The 15255-nt window shown below is 40.5% G+C and overlaps 1 protein-coding gene across 1 annotated transcript in view; it reads right to left on the bottom strand.

The window, feature by feature from the left end:
* RNF213 (ring finger protein 213) overlaps positions 1 to 15255 on the bottom strand; it is a gene marked incomplete at its 5' end in the record, with an annotated part of 158673 nt that overhangs the window by 23250 nt on the left and 120168 nt on the right. The window contains 4 exons of the mRNA XM_083351118.1: positions 4834 to 4928; positions 6965 to 6999; positions 8577 to 8658; positions 13886 to 14128. Of these exons, the coding sequence (XP_083207244.1) occupies positions 4834 to 4928; positions 6965 to 6999; positions 8577 to 8658; positions 13886 to 14128 (455 nt within the window). The remainder of the gene's footprint in view (positions 1 to 4833; positions 4929 to 6964; positions 7000 to 8576; positions 8659 to 13885; positions 14129 to 15255) is intronic.

Here is a 15255-nt window from a genome sequence, read left to right as displayed (position 1 = left end):
ATGGTGGTAACGTTTCCCCAGTTACATCCCGTGGCTAAGCACAGAGACAGAAAATAATCTGAAAAATTTGCTGTAAGCAAATAAACTTACAGGGGAAAAAATCTCCATCTTTATCTGAGATTGAACTGAGCAAAATTGTCTCTGAAGAAATCTACAGTCCAGAAGTCTTACTAATTCACTGCAATGTCACTCAGAAACTGTAAGTGCTATGGAATGGTTGCTTCCACAATAAAACAGAAACAAAATCAATTGTCTTAGTGTTGCTTCCCATTTCACATAAGGAAGGCATTTTGGAGGATATAGGAAATACTTTGACTGTTGCTCCTCAAGCAACATACAGAGCACCCACAATTACATTAACAATTAGAACATTTAGTAAACTAGAAAAAGCTAAAATCTTGCAAAAATCACAAAAGAATAATGACAAAATCCCAGAATCATTTTACATTTTATAGCATTCATTGGCTTTGTATTCCACATTTCTGTCCAAGAAATAAGGCAGCTAAATAGTTAAGAACATTACTCCTAAAATTAATGTTAAATTCATCAACAACAGAAAGTCTGCAGATATGCATGTTGTGGCAGAACAGCACCCCCCCACACACACACACACAAGAAAAGGAAATAGTTTGTAGAATATTAAAAAGGCAGAATATTATATTTTCTCAAAGGATTTAAAGGCAGAAAATCAGGGTGTTTTTCTTAATAGCCCCAGCCAGAAACTTAGAGGCCAGGTCTGTAGAAATGCAGATTTGATAATCTCATTCAGAAAGACTAAGGCCCATTAATGAGCAAATACTATGTACACAAAGCCCATTCAAGAAAGGATCTTTCAAAATCACCTGGAGCAAGATTTGATAGCTAACAACAACAGAGTGATAGGATTAGAACCAGCAACCCCTCACCAAAAATCCAACACAGGACAAAGCCATCAGCCACAGTAACAGAGAAGCAGGACGTGACCTTTAGGACATTAATAGGATTAACCCACCACCATCAGAATACCAAAAGGCCACATTGAACCTCAGGTCAAAGTTCATGACCCAGGAACAACGTCAAACAGGAAGCACCTCAAACACAAACGTCCAAGAAGGTATAAAAGCCCACCACTCCCAGCTACATGTTTAGTCCAAGAGGTTCCATCTCTGACTATAGGAGGAGAGATGTTACCTCCCATTGATAAAGCACGCAATCTGGGCGTCCTCCTAGATTCACGACTCAGTTTTGAAGATCACATTGGAACCGTGGCTAGGGGGGCATTTGCCCAGATTCGTCTTATATACCAATTGCGCCCCTTTTTGGACCGAGATGCCCTACGTACAGTCACCCACGCACTCGTTACCTCCCGTATTGATTACTGTAATGCTCTCTACATGGGGCTGCCCTTGAAGACCACCCGGAGGCTTCAGCTGGTGCAGAATGCAGCTGCACGGGTTGTGATGGGAGCACCCCGATACTCCCATATTACACCCCTCCTGCGTGAGCTGCATTGGCTACCAGTTGCCCTCCGGGTGAGATTTAAGGTGCTGGTACTTACCTTTAAAGCCCTACATGGCTTAGGTCCGGGATACTTGCAGGACCATCTGCTGCCGGGAACAAATTCCCATCGTCCAGTACGCTCACACAGAGAAGGCCTCCTCAGGGTACCGTCAGCTAGGCAATGTCGGCTGGCGACCCCCAGGGGGAGGGCCTTCTCTGTGGGAGCGCCAGCCCTATGGAATCAGCTCCCCCCTGAGCTTCGGATAGCCCAAAACCTCCAATCCTTTCGCCGCGGCCTCAAAACACACCTGTTCCACCAAGCTGACCTAGACTGACAGGCATTTTAATTAATTTATATTTAGTATTTTTAATTCATTTTAAAATTCTCTAATTTTTTATTGCACTGATGTTCTCAATTTTCATTTTATCTTGATTTATGTACTTATTATATGTTTTATTGTGAGCCGCCCTGAGTCCTTCAGGAGATAGGGCGGGATATAAATCCCATCAATAAATAAATAAATAAATACATGTGGTCAGCTTTCCCAGAGCCTCATTTCTGTCTGGCTCTGCTCTTCAATAAACTACAACCTTCTTTCTAAAGCAGTCTCCATTTTGTTTATTCCCAGCTTGGACTGGACCCTGAAGATTTTTCTTTCAACAATGTTCTGATTGCCTTAATGCCAAGGGAATGAAAAGCAAATTCAGCTTTGGACAGAAGGCAATTTAGAGAACGCAAGAGAAGGTTCTCCTTTGTCTACCAGAAAGATGATCCTCTTGACAACGGATGCCAGTGGAGACTGGTTGTAGCAGGAATGAGCAACCTGTGAAGCCGTGTTCCCTTTTACACCTACCTAATACACCCTGATGAATTTGGCCACCACATGATCCCATTTCTCTGGGAAAAATAGGAGTGATCCTACTCCCATTCTTATCTTTAAAACCCTGGGGGGGAGGGACCAAAAGCAGAGCAAAAAAGAATTCATTTTTGCCCTTTCCATTGGCATCACCATATCAGTACAGATTCTTCTGCTACTCCTGGAAAGCCAGAAGGCTGAAAAGCATCCCCAGTTCCTCAGCTGTTACTCACCCTGACTTAGATTGTTTGTCTTTCAATCTCTTAGGGCTTTAAAGAGTAAGGGCAGATCCTCAAACAACTAGAAATGAGATATAGTCCTCGAGTTAATGAGCACAACTGAGCCCAAAATTTCTGCTGCTCAGCGAGACAGTTGTTAAGTGGGTTTTGTTAGATGTTTTGTGCCAGCCATGGCAGTTCCCCAAAAAGGTCATCAGATGGGAGCAAAGAGGCTTCTTTGCTTCCACTGATGGGTCAGGGGTCCCAGGCCCCTGCAGCCCCATTGGCGAGAGAGTTTTATGGTTAGGGAGGGGCTGAGACCCCCCATAAATACCTCTGCTCAAGGGGCTGCTCTTTGTTCTGCTTCTGCTTCTTGTTCTGTTCCAGTTATGCTATGCTAGCTTGCTCTCTGTTCTTTTGTTCTCTCTCACATGCAGGCATGGATGCCTCCATGCCAAGTAATTCTTTCTCTCTAATCTATCGTTGAATAAAGATCATATGATTGCATCTCTGCGTGATGCCTTTTCACTTGGAAGCACCTTAACGATCCATCGACCTCGTGAGACCATCTCACAAGTTTTGCCCCATTTTACGATCTTTCTTGCCACAATTGTTAAATGAATCACAGTTCTTCAGTTAGCTGATTTCCAGAAAAGAGAAAGTATGAATTCTCTCAATGAAGTTTTCCATAGACTTTGGAATTGGAGAAGTAAAAGCAAGCCAAGAAAACAGAGGGTAAGCATTTTTCCATAAGGAAAAAAAAATTGAAAGGTAAAGGGTGTTACAGAAGAAAATAAGATGGGGAATAATAATGCAGTAAGTACTCAAGTAGAATAAATAGATTTTGTTACGAGAATGGATACCTACTACAGGAGAAATAATTCTGATAGCATCCACAGGCATCAGATTTAGTATGCATTCATACAAATGGTACGAAACCAGAACTCAGTCCTGAATGCCCTTCATCATTTTTATAACAATGGGAAAAGCCTTAAGAGTACACTCAAAACTATCCAGATAACGGACTACTGGATTTCAAATGATGAAGAATTCCGAAAATAAAAGTACATTTTCCTGTATCTTATGCAGCAGCTCTCCACAAGAATGCTGACTGGACTTACAAGATGGTGAGGTTTCCCCAAGAACAGAAGCAGGATAGAGTATCAGGTGCATGCATCAATAGGGAATGAAACTCTACCTGGATTGAAAGCATCCAATTTTTGGGGTGCATAAGGCAACATGTTCCTCTTGAGAAACTAGTGAGGAGAGTTCAAGAAGATGTATATTGCCAGAACCGCTGCCTGATTTTTGCTCTGAATGGGAAAAATGGACCAGACCTTTCAAAAAGGTTTAATTTTTCTAGTGATTTCCAAGTGCTGGCAGCAATGTGGCAAAACCTTGGAGCTGGAGATACTTGAGACAAGATGTGAAGACGCCAGAGAAATTCTTGGCCCAGAAGAAGAATGTAGGTGAAAAGGCTACAGCTGCCTTAGGGTCTGCAATTCTTAATTACTGCTCCCAAATGGGGCTCACAAATAGGTGGAGCAACTGCGGCAAGCTTGTTGTGGTCCTTTTACAAGAATCTAATGCAGGACACAAAATACAGTACAGTACAGTACAGTACGATTCTAAAAGGGTTCTCTCTCAGCCTCTGTGTGAGAATCTTCCACCATTTGGAAGACCTCTTGATGACAACTAACAGTTATAGACCCATATTTGAAACTGTTGTAATTGGCTCTTACTATCTGAAAACTCTTTCTATGAAATCTCAGAAATGTTAGCTTGTTTGACAACCACTGACTTCCTTGTGAACTTTGCCTAGCGATAGAAACACTCTCCTTTTTGAACTCAAAACTCTTCCATATTTGTAGATCAGGTTTGAAATGAGCGGTCCTTGGTGCTCTCTGAGCTTGGTTGTTGTCTTGCAGATGTTACCTAGTTTGAGTACTGAAATATCTGCAAGAACAACCAAGCTCAGAGAACACCAGGAACGCAAAGTTGCATTTATATCTATCCCTTTGCATGCTAGGTTCATCACATTATACAGATGAACTGACTTCAGACCAAAGAGACTAGGAGAGTAGGCATAATAAGATAAAAATTAGCTAGAGCTACTCATAATGAAAACTGACATTAGGAGTCCGTAGTTGATATTCAAACTAATTTGCCAGGCAGGGAAACTATTTGTATACCCAAAAGATCAGTAAATGCCTCATTTCTTTCATCAGCATTTACAAATAAAATTTTCTCTCAGAATTCTAAGAAATTGAAATTCAAACCTTGCTCTTTGGAAGTTTGGCACTGGCCTGTGGTTTTCACCTCCAATTTGAAGACCACAGTCAATACAACGACTACGATGCATAGGCTGACCACACTGGGAAAATAAGAAAATATTAAAAAAGAGAAAAATAGTTCTTCAGTTTCATTTTAGTCCAATTACCATGTGCTTTGAATATCACTTATAAATTATTAATCAAGATAATATTGATGTAATTGGCTGAGAAAATGTTGCCTTAAGAAATGTATAATATTGAGGAAAATTAAGTATTAAGCAAATTATAAATACAAAACAGTGTGTATGTGTATTTATGTAAAAAAGAACACATATTGATCTCTGGGACACAAAATATATTTTGCGCTAAGCTTTCGTTAGCCGTTCCTAACATTGTCAAAGAGTAAGCCAACATCAGAGAGACTTTGTTTTTATAGCCCTTTAACAGTCAATAATTTAGCCATCGAACGTGAGATAGGTCTGTTGGTTTGCTGCCCGCATGTAATTGGATGCGTCACCTCTGGCTCAGCTGCATAGCCCTCATTGCCCTGCTTCCCGCCGCTCGCTTTCCAGGCTGTATATGCTTGTCCTGTGATGTCAAGCTGTTAGGCAGTATCCCAATATCACTCTCCCTATCACAGTCCAGTATCTTACTGCCACCCTGTGCCGCTGGTCTGGTTGGTGGCCTCACGGTCACATCCACAGTGCCAGTTGTGCTATCCTGCCCTGGTCAGATCCGTCCTTCCGTGACATCGGTCATCATAACCCCCAGTTGTTCAGCTGCGTCTGCCAACCCATGACAAGCATCCATTGTCATCTCTCTGTGATTTGTCTAGCCATCCTGAGTGTCTACAAGTAAGGGGGGAGGAGGTGGGGGTTATTGTCGATTCTCAAGTTCTGGCCTCTTATACAATTTTCCATGATGTCGTAGTGCCTGATACACGGGTTGCAGAGCAGCATGCCAGTTGATAAAGAGTTCTGATTGGATAACCAGGCTTTCTTCAATAGGCAACTGCTCTTTGTGGAATCCTGGGCAATAACCTCAGCCACTGTAAAATTAAATGTGTGACTGTTTTCGACCATATGCATCCACACCTGAGACCGATGTTCATTCCGCCAGACTGCCATCTCGTGCTGATGTATCCTTGTTCACAGGCGCTTCACGGTTTCACAGACATAATTACCTGTGCAGTAATTACAATTGATCCGATAGACCTTCGATAATGTTTCTCCTTTGGGCAAGGGTTCCTTGGGGCACATGCGGGCAGCAAACCGATGGACCTATCACACGTTCGATGGCTAAATTATTGACAGGGCTATAAAAACAATGTCTCTCTAATATTGGCTTACTCTTTGACAATGCTAACAGCGGCTAACAAAGGCTCAGTGCGAAATATATTTTCTGTCCCGGAGAACAATATGTGTTCATTTTTAAAAATAAATATACCTGTGACTCGGATTTTTAAAATGGTTCTTGATGTGTGTGTGTGTGTGTGTGTGTGTGTGTGTTTGTGTGTATATATGTATGTGTGTGTGTTTGTGTCTGTATACACACACACACACACACACGTATACGTGTATGTGTGTGGTCTCCGATAATCTTAAAAACTCGAATCCCAGGTATACTCATACAAAAACATAAAAACATCACTGAACTCCAGGATAAATATAAAAAGTTTTATTACTAAGCTTTTTGTCGGTCCTCTGCCAACATTGTCAGAATAAAAGCCGGAGACTGACTAGCCCTCTTATATAGCTGGCTGTTTCAATGATCTGCTCATGGAGCAAGTAATTGGTCCCTCCTCCCCTCGCCCCCTCCTAGTCAATCGTATTGCTCCTAATCGCGTCACGTCTGCTTGTGCACGTTTGAATCCTGGCACTTTTTCTCCCCCCGCCCTCCTTCTCTCCATCCCTTCCGCTTGTGTACGGCTGCTCAACATCATTGCCGAATCATCCTCTGGGCTTCCTCGTCCTGTAGCCTCAATAAGTTCTTGCACAATCGCATCCGGTGGCATTCCTTCTGTCCTGTTTTGCCCTCCCTAGTCTGTCGTCCCTTTCCTGCTCCACATTTATATTTGTGTGTGTGTGTGTGTGTGTGTGTGTGTGTGTTTGTGTCCCTCCCTTTCTCCATTTCTTACCTCTCCAACAACACAGGGGTGACCATTTGGACATGCTAGTTGAATAAAGAAAAGCAAAGAGTAAATCAGTACAATGCTGCCAAGAATTCTAAATTATTCTCAGGCTTCATCATTATAATCTAACTTCATAAAGCTAATGACATTGTAAAAAATAAATAAAACAAAGGGGAAAAAAAAGACATTCAACATGCAAATAACGTCATATTTTCCTTAACTAAATACCAGAAAGATTGCCTGTGAAATCCTTAAGATTATTATTTTTTTAATTTTGGTGTTTACTTTTAACTTGTACCTTTTATCTTTGTACTTGAGTCTTTTTAACCTATGCTTTTATTCGGTTGTGTTTATTGTTTTATTATGAACCACAATCTGTTAGATGAGACAAGCATTATAGAACTTAAATAAACATTGAAGAGTTTGGATTTCGAATCTTCGAGAACAGCAATATCATATGAAACAGAAGTAAATATGAAAGCTGCATTAGCATTTATTTCTTAGAAAATAATGGGAGAACTATTCAGGGGGAAATGTATACACCTGTGCTGTAGAAACCAAGTGCAACTGAAAAGGTTTTGTACATCAATATAGCAGCAAGATTAAAAGTATTGTCTTTCCAAGGGTTTTCCTACTTTTCTCCAACTAAAACTGCATCTGAGCCAAACAACACTTTAACATCCAATTCTACTGTCTTGCCTGATGAAAGCACCTTTTAAAAATAAATTTTGCTGGCTCTTTTCAGAGATGGATGGTGCAATTTTGCAGATCATCACTGTATCTGTTACATGGCATTGATATCTATAATCAGAAAATAGTGATGCTTTTATTTTCTTGTCACATGTAACCACTAGGGCAGGATTATTTGTAAACCTCTTTACAATTTTTCCCCATTTCTGTAAATCATAGTCTGTGAGATTCTTTAAACTATTACAAATTGACATCCCTGATCTCATGGCAAATGGCTTAAATTGACAGATAGAACAATATGGACACCACTGAATTTACACCTTCATTTCCTGTACAATATGCCATGCTCTTAACCTCTTGTCATTGTATATAAATCTCTCCTTGGTTCAGGGGTCGGCAACCTTGGCTCTTTTATGACTCGTGGACTTCAAGTCCCAGAATTCCTGAATTCTGGGAGTTGAAGTCCACGAGTCATAAAAGAGCCAAGGCTGCCTATCCCTGCCTTGGTTCATAAAGCTAGAAAACAGCTAGACTTGGTAATGCCAGTTGGTGCAGAAGAAAGGAAAAGGCTGCCTTGTGTATATATATATATATATTCATAAAAAGGAAGAGTGTAAGGGAGAGGACAATCCTACAGAGACATTTGTGATGGGAGATAAGGATTGAGTGTGGAAAGAGAACAGTTGGTTTCAACAGAGCAGGTTTGTGTTTTGTATCTCAATGACACCTTTCTCTTGCATTTAGGTTTAATTTCCATTTTACATGCTTTAGCTTGATTTGATTTGATTTGATTAAATTTATATGCTGCCCTTCTCCCTGAGGACTCAGGGTGGCTCACAACCTGGTTGTAGCCAGGTTTATTCAGATCTATATTCTGGATAGGTCTGTTATGACTTTCCCATCATATACTCCAAAGGTTGATACTCACTATACCAATGAAACCCTCCCATTGACTGCCAGTGCACAGCTTGAGCCAACATGTCTTCTGGCATGGTTGGCAGAAAAGCGTTCTGGTAAAAGGACAGATGGAAAAACTGAATCATGATATTAAACAATACACAGTGATGAGTTTCTTTGTGACTGACTGATCTAACTGCTCCAAAGTCATTTTCTCACATAATTAAAAAGTAAACACTGAGAATTATCTTGAAATTGCAAGGGTATAAAAAAAAACAGAAGGGGAAGCTAGGAAATAAGCTAGTTTGTTTGAGCCTTGATGGCGCAGTGGTTAGAATGTAGTATTGCAGGCTAATTTTGCTCACTGCCAGAGGTTCGACCCAGATCGGCTCAAGGTTGACTCAGCTTTCCATCCTTCCCAGGTCAGTAAAACGAGGACCCAGATTGTTGGGGGCAATAGGCTGACTCTGTAAACCGCCTAGAGAGGGCTGTAAAGCACTATGAAGTGGTACAGTGGGACAAAAAAGTATTTAGTCAGCCACCAACTGTGCAAGTTCTCCCACTTAAAAAGATGAGAAAGGCCTGTAATTTTCATCATAGGTATACCTCAACTATGAGAGACAAAATGGGGGGAAAGAATCCAGGAAATCACATTGTAGGATTTCTAACGAATTTATTTGCAAATTATGGTGGAAAATAAATATTTGGTCAATAACAAAAGTTTATTTCAATACTTTGTTATATACCCTTTGTTTTTTTATGTTATTATATTTTTTTTTTATTGAAAAGTTTTTCAATACATTTTATCTTTAACAACCCCTCCCCCCACCCCCTACCCAACCCTTCCTAGCCCTCCCCCCTCCCCTTCCCCCCTCCCCCTCCCCGACTTCCCAGAGCTAAATACAAGGTATAAAAAAAGCAATCATAAACAACCATATGCTAACAACAATAAACTATTAAGTCTATCACACTCTAGCTCATATAAAATGACTACAAGCAATACTATTATCACATCAAAAATTATGCAAATGCTAAATGAAACTTTTTGGTCCCATATTTGTTCTGAATGTAATCAATCCACTTTTTCCACTCCATAATATAACGTTGTTGCGAATGATCTTTCAAATAAGCAGATATCTTTGCCATTTCCGCCAGGTCAGAAACTTTTAGAGTCCATTCTTCTATAGTCGGCAGTTCCTCCTTCTTCCAATATTGACCTACTAAAAGTCTTGCTGCCGTAATTAAATTCAACATCAACTTAGTGTCCACAACAGTAGTATCCATAATAATGCCCAATAAAAACAATTGCGGACAAAACTTTATCCTTTGCTTAAATATCTTCTGCATATTCCACCAGATTTTAATCCAAAAAGCTTTAACCTTTTTACAGGTCCACCAGATATGGAAATACGTTGCATCTTCACCACCACATCTCCAACATTTAGGTTGATAATTCGGATACATACTTGCAAGTTTTTTAGGATCTAAATGCCACCTATAAAACATTTTATAAAAGTTCTCTCTTAAATTTTGAGCTTGCGTAAATTTTACGTTCCTCACCCAGATCTTTTCCCAAGTGTCCATTGTGATAACTTCTTGAATATTCTGAGCCCACTTTATCATACAATCTTTAACAAGTTCTGTTTCTGAGTCAATTTCTATCAATGCAAGATATATCCGTTTGATATGTGCTGGACTCTGATTTCTAATTTGCTTCACCAGATTTTCATCAGTCATTGAGAAACCAATTTTCTGATCTTCTTTCCACCTGGCCCGTAATTGCCCATATTGAAACCAGGTTTGAACAATCTTCTCTTCTTGTAGATGATTATACGGCTTCAGACACCATACATTCCTCTCCAAACTTAAAATTTCCTTATATGTAGTCACATCATGTTTGAACCCAACATTTATGTTTTCTATTGCGTGTTTCGGTATTGCCCATAAAGGTATCTTGTAATTTAACTTATGTCTGTACTTTTTCCAAACTTGCAACAAAGCAGGTCTTAAAATATGCACCTTAAATACATTATCTACCTTCTTATCATACAATAAATATGCATGCCAGCCAAATAACAAGTCATGGCCTTCAAGATTTAATAATCTCCCTTGTGTTAGATTTATCCAATCACTTATCGCTGACAACGCAGCAGCTTCATAGTATAGTTTAAAATTGGGCATTTTAAGACCACCTCTTTCCCGCGTATCCTGCATAATCTTAAATTTAACTCGTGGCCTTTTCCCTGCCCATACAAATTTGTTGATACCCTTTTGCCATTCCTCCAAATTTGAATCCTTTTTAAGAATGAGTATCATTTGAAATAAGAACAGAAATTTCGGCAAAACATTCATTTTCACTGCTGCAATTCTTCCCAGTAATGACAATTGTAACTTTTTCCAGCTGTCCAATTCTTTTTGAACTTTACCCCATAACTTTTCATAATTATTTTTATATAACTTTGCATTTGAGGGTGACAAATAAACCCCCAAATATTTAACCCTTTTGACAATTTCAAATCCAGTTAACCCTTCTAAAACAGCCTTTTGTAATACTGTCATATTTTTAGCCAATATTTTAGTTTTTTGTATGTTAACCTTGAATCCAGAAACTTTCCCATATTGCATTATTATCTCCATCAGGTCCACAACAGAATTTTCTGTCTGGGTCACCGTAACAACCAATGTAACGCCCTCAATCTATAATCCTGATCTCTTATTTGAATTCCCTTAATTTTTTCCGAATTCCGTATTTTAATCAATAATATCTCCAATGTTAAAACAAATAATAGAGGTGATAACGGACACCCTTGCCTTGTGCCCTTTTCAATATTACATACTTCAGTCAAACTGTTGTTAACTATTATACGGGCTGTTTGCTTTTGATATAAAGCCCTAATTGGTTGTAAAAATTTATCCCCAAAATTCATTTTATCTAATACTTTCATCAAAAATTGCCAATCCAGTTGATCAAAGGCTTTTTCAGCATCTAAAAAGATCAGCGCCGCAGGGATCTGGTTGTTCCTTTCCAAAAATTCCAACAAGTCTACTATATGCCTCACATTATTTTTCATTTGTCTGCCACTAATAAACCCAGTTTGATCACCATGAATTATCTGTTGCAATACCCTCATCAATCTATTAGCTAAAACCTTAGCAAATATCTTGTAGTCCGTATTCAAAAGTGATATTGGTCTGTAGTTTCTTACTTGGGTGACATCCTGATCTTCCTTGGGAATCAGAGAAATGAAAGCAGTTCTCCTTTGTTGGCAATGACAGAGGTCAAACGTTTTTTGTAAGTCTTCACAAGGTTTGCACACACTGTTGCTGGTATTTTGGCCCATTCCTCCATGCAGATCTCCTCTAGAGCAGTGATGTTTTGGGGCTGTCACTGGGCAACACGGACTTTCAACTCCCTCCAAAGGTTTTCTATGGGGTTGAGATCTGGAGACTGGCTAGGCCACTCCAGGACCTTGAAATGTTTCTTATGAAGCCACTCCTTCGTTGCTCGGGCGGTGTGTTTGGGATCATTGTCATGCTGAATGACCCAGCAACATTTCAACTTCAATGCCCTTGCTGATGAAAGGAGGCTTTCACTCAAAATCTCACGATACATGGCCCCATTCATTCTTTCCTTTACACGGATCAGTTGTCCTGGTCCCTTTGCAGAAAAACAGCCCCAAAGCATGATGTTTCCACCCCCATGCTTCACAGTAGGTATGGTGTTCTTTGGATGCAACTCAGTATTCTTTCTCCTCCAAACACAACGAGTTGAGTTTTTACCAAAAAGTTCTACTTTGGTTTCGTCTAACCATATGACATTCTCCCAATCTTGTTCTGGATCATCCAAATGCTCTCTAGCAAACTTCAGACGGGCCCGGACATGTACTGGCTTAAGCAGGGGGACATGTCTGGCACTGCAGGATTTGAGTCCCTGGCGGCGTAGTGTGTTACTGATGGTAGCCTTTGTTACTTTGGTCCCAGCTCTCTGCAGGTCACTCACTAGGTCCCCCTGTGTGGTTCTGGGATTTTTGCTCACCGTTCTTGTGATCATTTTGACCCCATGGGGTGAGATCTTGCGTGGAGCCCCAGAACGAGGGAAAGCCCTAATAAGCAGGCATATACATAGAATGAAGGCTACTGCTAAGCTTGTAAGCCGCCCTGAGTCTTCGGAGAAGGGCGGGATATAAATGGAATTAAAATAAAAATAAAATAAATAAATGTCTTCCATTTTCTAATAATTGCTCCCACAGTTGATTTCTTCACACCAAGTTGCTTGCCTATTGCAAATTCAGTCTTCCTAGCATGCTGCAGGTCTACAATTTTGTTTCTGGTGTCCTTCGACAGCTCTTTGGTCTTGGCCATAGTGGAGTTTGGAGTGTGACTGAGGTTGTGGACTGGTGTCTTTTATACTGATAACAAATTCAACCAGGTGCCATTCATACAGGTAACGAGTGGAGGACAGAGGAGCCTCTTAAAGAAGAAGTTACAGGTCTGTGAGAGCCAGAAATCTTGCTTGTTTGTAGGTGACCAAATACTTATTTTACCGAGGAATGTACGAATTAATTCATTAGAAATCCTACAATGTGATTTCCTGGATTCTTTCCCCCCATTTTGTCTCTCATAGTTGAGGTATACCTATGATGAAAATTACAGGCCTCTCTCATCTTTTTAAGTGGGAGAACTTGCACAATTGGTGGCTGACTAAATACTTTTTTGTCCCACTGTATATAAATCTAACTGCTACTGTTATTGCCCAGCATTACCTCTGAAGAATGTCTGAAAGGTATGACTGTTATGTTTTACAATTTATTAACCAGTAAAAGATCCTGCAATTCCATTGTACCTATACCAAATATGTCCTAAACATAATTTAAGCAGTTGATGTTTATACTTAATGCATTAGATCAGTGTTTCTCAACCTTGGCGACTTTAAGATGGGTGGATTTCAACTCCCAGAATTCTCCAGCCGGTTGAAGTCCACCCATCTTAAAAGTCACTGAGATTAAGAAACACTGCTTTAAATGGTTCTCTGAAGGACAGCCTCTCCCATGATGGATCCATCCAGTTGTTAAAATATGTAAGAGAGGCTCTTGCCACAGAACATTCCCAAGTTATGGAGTGTTTGATACCCCACTCTCTCTGCCTCTGGAACTGCTTTCTCTGGGCTTTGATTTCTTGCTCATTAATTTGAGCATTGTTCATTTCTGTATTTTTAAAAAAATCTACATTACATATTATAGTAGTTGTTAATCTTACTGAATATTCAAGTTAACAAAGAGGCAGGATGCATTTAAAAAAAAGACTTTAAAACTAACAGAAGTCCAGCATGAACTTCCTTACCAGCATGTTATTAGGTGAGAATGCAAGATTCCTTAGAGGTTCAAGGATTCGATTCTGGCCACAAAACAAAACAACTGCAGCATGAACTGCCATTTCAATCACCATCGTGTTGTGGCCAAAAGACAGAGGGGGCAGGGTCAGCAAGGGGAGCTGATTAGACACAAGAGATTCAGCAAATGCCTTCAGTTTTGCAGATGGAAGAACCCTGGAGTTCTGGATGAATTCCTTAAGTAGATCACATTGCTGAATAAAGGAGGGGAAAAAAAGTAAGTAAGATTTTCCCATAGGTTCAAAAGATCTGTGACCTAACAATAATGATTAATTATTTACTTATTTACACACTCATTCATTTAATATTATTGCACTTTGTTACCAGCAGTTGTTTGCTGCCTGCTTTAGTGACTCTAGGAAAATTACAATATAGTAATACTGAGAGACCTCAGGACAAGTATGAATCCACTAATATAAAACACAAAGGTAAAGGTTCCCCCGCACATGCGTGCTAGTCGTTTCCAACTCTAGGAGCTGGTGCTCATCTCCGTTTCAAAGCCGAAGAGCCAGCGCTTGTCCGAGGACGTCTCTGTGGTCATGTGGCCAGTATGACTAGATGCCAAAGGTGCATGGAATGCTGTTACCTTCCCACCTTAGTGGTCCCTATTTGTCCACTTGCATTTTTATGTGCTTTCGAACTGCTAGGTTGGCACAAGCTGGGACGAGTAACAGGCGCTCACTGTTACCCGGCACTTGGGAATCGACCCGCCAAACTGCCGATCTTCTGATCGACAAGCTCAGCATCCTAACCCACTGAGCCACCACGTCCCTCAAAAACACAAAACACAAGAAGCAGTACAGAAAACAGGTATATGGAAATCCTATCTAGTTTATAGCAAGGCTGGGCAATTAGTTTTCCCAAGGAGCCACATGAGAAGCTGAGACTGTTCTGGAAGGCCACCACTGCCCTTCCCGCCAGCCGCCACTGCTCTGCCCCCTGCCACCCCTGCACAGTCACTGTCACCCAGCCCCGCCATCGATGCTGCCACCACCACGGGCTGGACTGGGACTGCCCATGGGCCAGATGTGACCTGTGGGCCTCAAAATGCCCAAGTCTGGTTTAGAGGTACAATCTTGTCATAAATTTCCCAAATGGAAACAGCTGAGAGAAACCACAACCCATTCGGGATGTGCAAAATGTTTGACCATGAAATGATCTGAGCTCAAAACTGCTCCTGTGAGTTTCCTGAAGAGAAAACACAGAACACTTGGTTTTGTGTACAACCAACCTAGATTTAGTTTACCCCAGTCGCTTCTATGACTAGCAGGACCTTTCCATAGAAAATAACCCTTATTTGCAGATCACAATGAAAATGAAT

This window comes from Vipera ursinii (genome assembly GCF_947247035.1).
Source record: "Vipera ursinii genome assembly, chromosome: 2".
Lineage (NCBI taxonomy): Eukaryota > Metazoa > Chordata > Lepidosauria > Squamata > Viperidae > Vipera > Vipera ursinii.
The sequence above is the reverse complement of the archived record's forward strand: the minus strand, read 5'-3'. Positions and strand labels throughout refer to the sequence as shown.